The 6,840-nt window shown below is 37.6% G+C and overlaps 1 protein-coding gene across 1 annotated transcript; it reads left to right on the top strand.

The window, feature by feature from the left end:
• Positions 1-2,949: 2,949 nt before the first annotated feature.
• Positions 2,950-6,284, top strand: LOC102620653 (protein terminal ear1). Its single transcript, XM_015531975.3, has 5 exons — positions 2,950-3,844; positions 4,168-4,822; positions 4,926-5,045; positions 5,220-5,361; positions 5,474-6,284. Exons 1-5 carry the CDS (start codon positions 3,088-3,090, stop codon positions 5,879-5,881), a joined length of 2,082 nt encoding a protein of 693 aa, XP_015387461.1. The 5' UTR covers positions 2,950-3,087; the 3' UTR covers positions 5,882-6,284.
• Positions 6,285-6,840: the final 556 nt, after the last annotated feature.

Raw genomic sequence — 6,840 nt, forward strand, 5'->3', positions numbered from 1 at the left:
GTAATGTCTGATGTAATGTCAGTAATATCCGTGTATAACAGACTTCCAAAAAAAAAAAAAATCACCTGCGGGTACTGCATGCTGATCTCGCTAGCTTGTTTATACAAAATCACATGTAAGGAATAATTTCAGTAGAGTCGATATGAGGCAGCAGCAAGAAGCTTCTGCTTAAATAGTTATTTGATACCTTACATGCGCAGGCTGTGTGATCTGTGCCGTGAGAATGAACGTTTGATGCAATGAAATTAATTATGTCTGAGAAAAATGAAAGCACGGAGGAACAAATAAATGTATACCTTCTTTGTCAATGTTACCATATATTATAAATTTTTGCTTTATGCCCGAGTAAGACTTTTGATGGTAGTATCCAAATAAACATACTTGAATGTTATAATCGTTTGAGAAAGTAGCGTGAATATATTATATGAATTAGCGACAGGAAATTAAGGGAAGTGGGAGGGGGAGACAATGGTGCATGCAAAGTAAAGCAGGATGTGGAATTTGGTTATATTAAAATGAATGAACTTCGATTTTGGCGGAGCATCGGAAATCTCGCGTTGGCCCTGCGTCCTGCCACTAGAATCTCCGGCGCACGTGTGCTTCTGCTTCGCTCTGCTCTCCCAACTCGCTTTGTTTATAATTTTATTATATTAGTTAGTTTGATCCATTTCCTTCCTCTTACTCGTAATAACAGAGCAGCAGCTAGCAAGCAAGCGAAAGCTATTTGTTTGCAGGATTCATTCATTCATTCATCGAAGAGCGGATATTGGGAAAGATTTTGGAGGTTAAATGCGATTGAATTTTGATGGGCCGCATGTCATTTCAATTCTTGCGTTTTTTATCCACATCCAACGCAGCATTTATTTCTTTAATGGAAACACCCATCTGCTCATCTGCTCCTCTACGATCTTTTCAGCTCAGCAATCAGCAGCCTCTATTAATTAATTCATGTCGAATGGATATTTGTCACTAAAATAATGGTCTTAGTTACGACTTACGGTTCATTTCACATGTATATTACATATAGAAGCGTAAATTTATCGACATTAGCTAAAAAAAAAAAGTTGCTTTTCAGTAGTATCCCTTCTTTAAACGAAGCCAGTAAGTAAAAAGCACAGCAACCAGTACAGCGCAGGTAACACTGACATTTTAATCAATGGCAAAGGTACAAAAAGAAAAAGGATAGTCGTTTTCCATGGCCATTATGATTCAAGATTATCAGCTCATTTTATCATCTTTTTGATACAATTTTTATTAACACCCAACTCAAAAACACCAGCACATCGTGTGCTTTTATGTCTTTACTCCAGTTGTTTTGCATCTTAACAAACAGAACATTTCCCATTTGTAGATTTTGCACAGTCAATTACCTTAAAATTTTGGCAGATTATACCGACTTGTTTTGTAACACACAGCTACTGTTCTATTAGCATATGATGGAGAAATTAATGTTAACCCCCATTATACCTGGACTAATTTTGGTAATTCAATTTACCAACTTACGTATATTATTAAGATCCCATTTGATTGTTGGGAGACTCAAAAATAATTTTAAAAAGTTTAAAATTAATTTTAATGTTCGATAATTTTTTTTGTTAAAATTACTTTTGACAGCATCACCAACCTTTCAACTACTTTTGAAAAATAAGGGACTAATAATTTTTCGAAATCTGATTTTGATAACAAATTTGTATTTAATGCAATTCCACATATATCACTACATATTTTATATGATCATTATTTTATTTTATTTTATTTTTCTTCGCGCATGCTCTTTAACACCAAATCCTTCTTCTTCCTATTTTCCATTCAATCAAAACTTCTCTAATATTGCAAATATCATTCCTGCACGATCACCACTTGGGTTAGTATGTGTTTCATTACGCTATTCTTTAATTTATAAATATTCAATAAAATTTAATGTGAACTTTATCAATATACTTATGTGTGTATGTGTGTTTCTAAAGGACCATCTCATAAATTAAATTTTGATTATAGCAAATTGGTGTTATAGAAGTGGTTTTTGTTTTTTTTCTTCTTCTTCTTTTTTTTTTTATGAATTGATTTGACATAACAGAATTAATAAAGTAAAATATTATCTTTTAATTATCAATTACTATATATACATAATAAGAATATTAAATATATATGTTGAAGTAAAATTCACTTGATGTTATGTCTTAGTTATTTGTATTCGTATAACAATTTAATAATAAGATTTATTAAATACATATAATTGATTTTAAAATACACATCACTCTTAAAAATAAAATTTATAAAAATACTTAATTAATTTTTTCACAATTATTATTTCCATAATACAATTAATAACATTTTTTTTAAAAAAATATATTATTACCAAATTAGCACTCGGTCCAAAACAACTTGAGCTGTAATAAATTTTGATTTAAAGTTTGTGACACGATCTAGTATCTAGCCTTGTGCTTCAGATATAGAGAAGGGATTACGGTTTCACGTTCCAATTTCAGTTGTTTTTTTCTCAAATATTTCCGACAAGCACCATCACGTTTGCATGAAGCCATGAACCAAGAGAAATAAATTTGATTTTTTTTTTTGAGTTATTTATTTTGAATTAATTTTATTAGGCTAGAATAAGTAAATTTAAAAGGCTAATCGTGGAAGTCAAAATATATAAAGCAAAGCTTATGAGTAGTCAAGACAGCAATATGAAAAAGTGGCAGGCACCAGGCAGTTATTATGACTCTCCAGTTTCTGCATAGTAAGCGCCTTTTGTTCTCGTGTGTGCGTTCACCGTGTACGTGCATTCCCCTACACCCGCCCCCATCTTATCATCCCTTCTCTTTTCAAACATCCTCAAAACATTCACCCCATCCGCCACGTGTACGGACCACATCCCCCTCCCAAAGGGGGAAAAATGACAAGGGTACTAAAGTAATTTCACGAAAGTTATTTGATGGCAGGGGACATTTTTAGCAACTTTTGGCATGTAAAATAAAAGAAAACCATTTTGTACATTTTTCACAGAGATTAAAAGCTTGGCAAGGAAAGAGAATTTGACAGAACACTGCCAGCCGTTTGCTTCCCGGCCGGGAAAACAACTAACCGATGGGAGAAACCGGTATTAGCCGGTTTCAGGGAAACCTAGACCCGAGAGCGCAAGAGTTCAGACCAACCACACTCTTTAGACCGCCTCAAGTTTACTATCCGTACGGCGCCGCTTCTCCTCCCACACTGCCTCCCTATCCCTCCAACGACGTCCAAGTTGTGCCGTTTGGCGGCGTGGGTTACGCTCAGTACCCCACGCACCCTCAACTGGGTGTGCCTCTCCCGCCTCCGTCCACGGGGCCCACGCGGACGCTGGTGTTGAGTTATGTGCCGGGTGACGTCAGCGAGACGATTGTGAGGAGGGACTTAGAGGTTTTCGGCGAGGTGAGAGGGGTTCAAATGGAGAGACTTATGGAAGGAATCGTGACAGTTCACTTTTATGATCTGAGGCACGCGGAAATGGCGTTTAAGGAGATACGAGAGCAGCACATGCAACTGCAACAGCAAAGCTACGGGTTAAAGAATCCTTACAGTAGCGGGTTGATGCTGATGAATAATGATAATAATAATAATAATTTAGCTACTGGTTGTTATGATAATCAAGTTGTTGCGGAGAGCTTGATGATTATGAACTCGTATGCCCCAGTACTACCTCCACCGGCGCGTGGGCTCGTCGCTGGCAGGCCCGTCTGGGCCCAGTTCATTGTTCCGACGTGTAATGCTGTTCCTGATGGGAACAATCAGGGCACTATAGTCGTCTTCAATTTAGATTCCGGGGTTTCTTCTTCTACTCTCAAAGAAATTTTCCAGGCTTTTGGTAAGTTTTTTTTTTTTTTTTTGTGGGTTTTAGCGGGGTTTTAGCGTATGATGATGATTATTATTATTATTAGTTGGTTTGGGGATTTTATGAAGTTTCTGTCAGTTTCATAAGATCTGAATGTTTTATTATCATGGCTTGGGTTTTTAGTTTCTTTCACTATTTTTTGGTGTGTATTGTTTGTTGTGACCTGAGCCATTTGGTTCCAACCCAGTGGGTCGTTTTCCTGCCTTTTCATTAATGCCGTTGACCAGCTACAGAAGCTTTTAAACTGTTACAAGTTTCTTTGGGTGATGAAACGCAGAAATATACTTCTTTTACAGGTCCGGTGAAGGAATTAAGAGAGACACCATTGAAGAAACATCAAAGATTTATAGAGTTTTATGACGTAAGGGATGCAGCTAAGGCTCTTAAAGAAATGAATGGGCAGGAAATTTACGGAAAACACGTTGTCATCGAATTCAGCCGCCCCGGCGGCCACAGCAAGAAGTTCTTTTATGCCAACTCATCATCTTGCGCCAGCAGCCTTAATTACTCTACTATTTATCAAACAAGAAATTCAGATTGTCCTCCTCCGCCATTGTCTGCTGACCCGCCTTCCTACAGTCCTCGCTCTTTGGTCTCTCAAGCCCCACATTTTAGAAAGAAATCACCTTCGAATTCTTTCAAGGGGAACCCTAATAATGTGAACGTGACTTGTTCAATCGAACCCTCGGTGGCTTCTCTGTCGTTGGCGCATGCAATTGAGGATATTAATATTAATCCTACCAGGAGAAGTTCCAAGAAAAGCCAAAGCTATCAGTCAATAGTCTCTATTGCTAAGTCGCAGCAAGTTAGAAATAGGAGTAGGCCATGGAAGGGAAAACACGCTAAGAAATTCGATGCTCGTTTTCTAATCAGCGAAGATGCCACGACGGGGTCTAACTGCAGAGATTCCCGAACCACTGTCATGGTCAAGAACATACCTAACAAATACAGGTTCGGCTCTCAAAATCAAAATTATAATTTTGTATTTGTTTTATTTTGTTAAATTGTTACTAGATAGTATAATTATGATTAATTATTTTATATGTTGTTGCAGCCAGAAACTGTTATTGAACATGTTGGACAATCACTGCATTCACTGCAACGAACAGATAGCGGAAGGAGATGACCAGCCCTTGTCTTCTTACGATTTCGTCTATCTCCCCATTGATTTCAAGTAACTCGATTCTCTTTTACTTCTGGTCGTCAGTTCTCTTTTGTTTCTGGTCCGCTCCTCCTTTATTCAATTCTGTGTTTTGTTTGCCTTCTTAAAGCAAATTTAAAAGAATCTGGAAGAACATGCAGTAAAATTCAATAATATTATTTACTCTTTTGGTTTTGTTTAAAAAAGCAACAAGTGCAACGTGGGATATGGGTTTGTTAACATGACGTCTCCGGAGGCAACCTGGAGGCTGTACAAAGCCTTTCATCTTCAAAATTGGGAGGTCTTCAACTCCAGAAAAATATGTGAAGTTACCTATGCAAGAGTTCAAGTAATTAAATTTTATTTTACATAATTATTTTATTCGTAATTAATTATATATCCTATAATTCCTAAAATATGTGCTGTGTTGGCGTGTAAAAACGGAAATAATGATGATGAAGGGGCTGGAAGCTTTGAAAGAGCACTTCAAGAACTCCAAGTTCCCAAGCGAGATGGACCACTATTTGCCCGTAGTGTTCTCGCCGCCTCGAGACGGGAGGCAACTGACGGAGCCACTACCCATTGTTGGACTTGGTCTCGATCACAATAAGCAGTGCATGTCCGTCATCGGCGACGTCATTGGTCATTCACTCGCTAATCCAAATGTAGTCACTGATCTTGATGACCATCATGACAGCGTAGACGGTTCAGATACGCTAGATACTGCCAATAACTCTCAGTCTGACTACGCTGACCAAACCCATCTCTTAATTGGCGGCAGCTGCAGCAGTAGTAGCACGAACGGCGGCGATGTGGTTGATGACGATGACAGAGATAGTAGCAGTTGTGCGGTTCTTGCGCCTAATTAAGTGAGAAGGAGGCTCGATCTCTTGGACATGCGGATAAGGGTGTGTGCATATATGCATAAATTAAATGTGCCCTGCAGCACTATCTCACCACTGGGTGCTCGTTGAGCACCGAGCCCTTTCTTTATATATAGCCTGTTTTCTCAGGCTTTTAGCTAGCTGACCGCTGCTAATGCTATCACTTCCATTTACTTCTCTCTCTTTTTGTTGTATTTTATTTTGTTCTTAGTTACTAGCGTTTCTTCTTTGGTTTTTTTTTTTTTTTTTGTCTTTTCTTTTGTTTTCTTTTTCAGGTTAGTTTCAAAAGTCGTAGTGCTGGTTGCTAGTTCGGAATAGAGCAAAAAAGATAGAAAAAGTGTTAGTGTTGGTACATTTTAAAAAAGTTATATAATTAAATTACTATCTAGTTTTGGGGTTAAGATTTTTTATTTAGCCAATAATTAAGACTATATACATTGGAAACGTTGAAGCATCTTTGCCTCTGGTAATGTTATTTTTTTATTATATAATATGAAGGATTGACCAAGGGAAAAAAAAAAATAAGCCACCATCATCCGTTGTGTGTGTGGGCATGCGTATGGCTACACTGCTAGTCTGTGTGCTTCACATTCACTGATATTTTTAATTACTATTGCCAATGCCTTTGCTGTCGTCTACCCCTAAGAGTCTCTTTGCTTTCCTGAGCGCTCCGTTGGCTTTTTTGGGAAAGTGAACTGTGCTGCCGCCACGTCATATCTTAACTTTAGATGCTAATTTGTGTAATATCTGGATAAAAGTTTCGTTTTGACCTTGTTTTCTGTATTTGTATGTAATCAAGGGAAACGGCTAGCTAGCTGTTTGACTTCGACTTGCAAATCGGCAGAGAGAGCTGATTTTGCTATATACATTATACCGTGTATTTGAAGAGAGAGAGGTGTCAATCATCGTTGTAGTATCTGATCTTCTGAAATCGCATCTGAGAA

Source organism: Citrus sinensis, chromosome 4, assembly GCF_022201045.2.
Source record: "Citrus sinensis cultivar Valencia sweet orange chromosome 4, DVS_A1.0, whole genome shotgun sequence".
In the NCBI taxonomy this organism is placed as follows: Eukaryota; Viridiplantae; Streptophyta; class Magnoliopsida; order Sapindales; family Rutaceae; genus Citrus; species Citrus sinensis.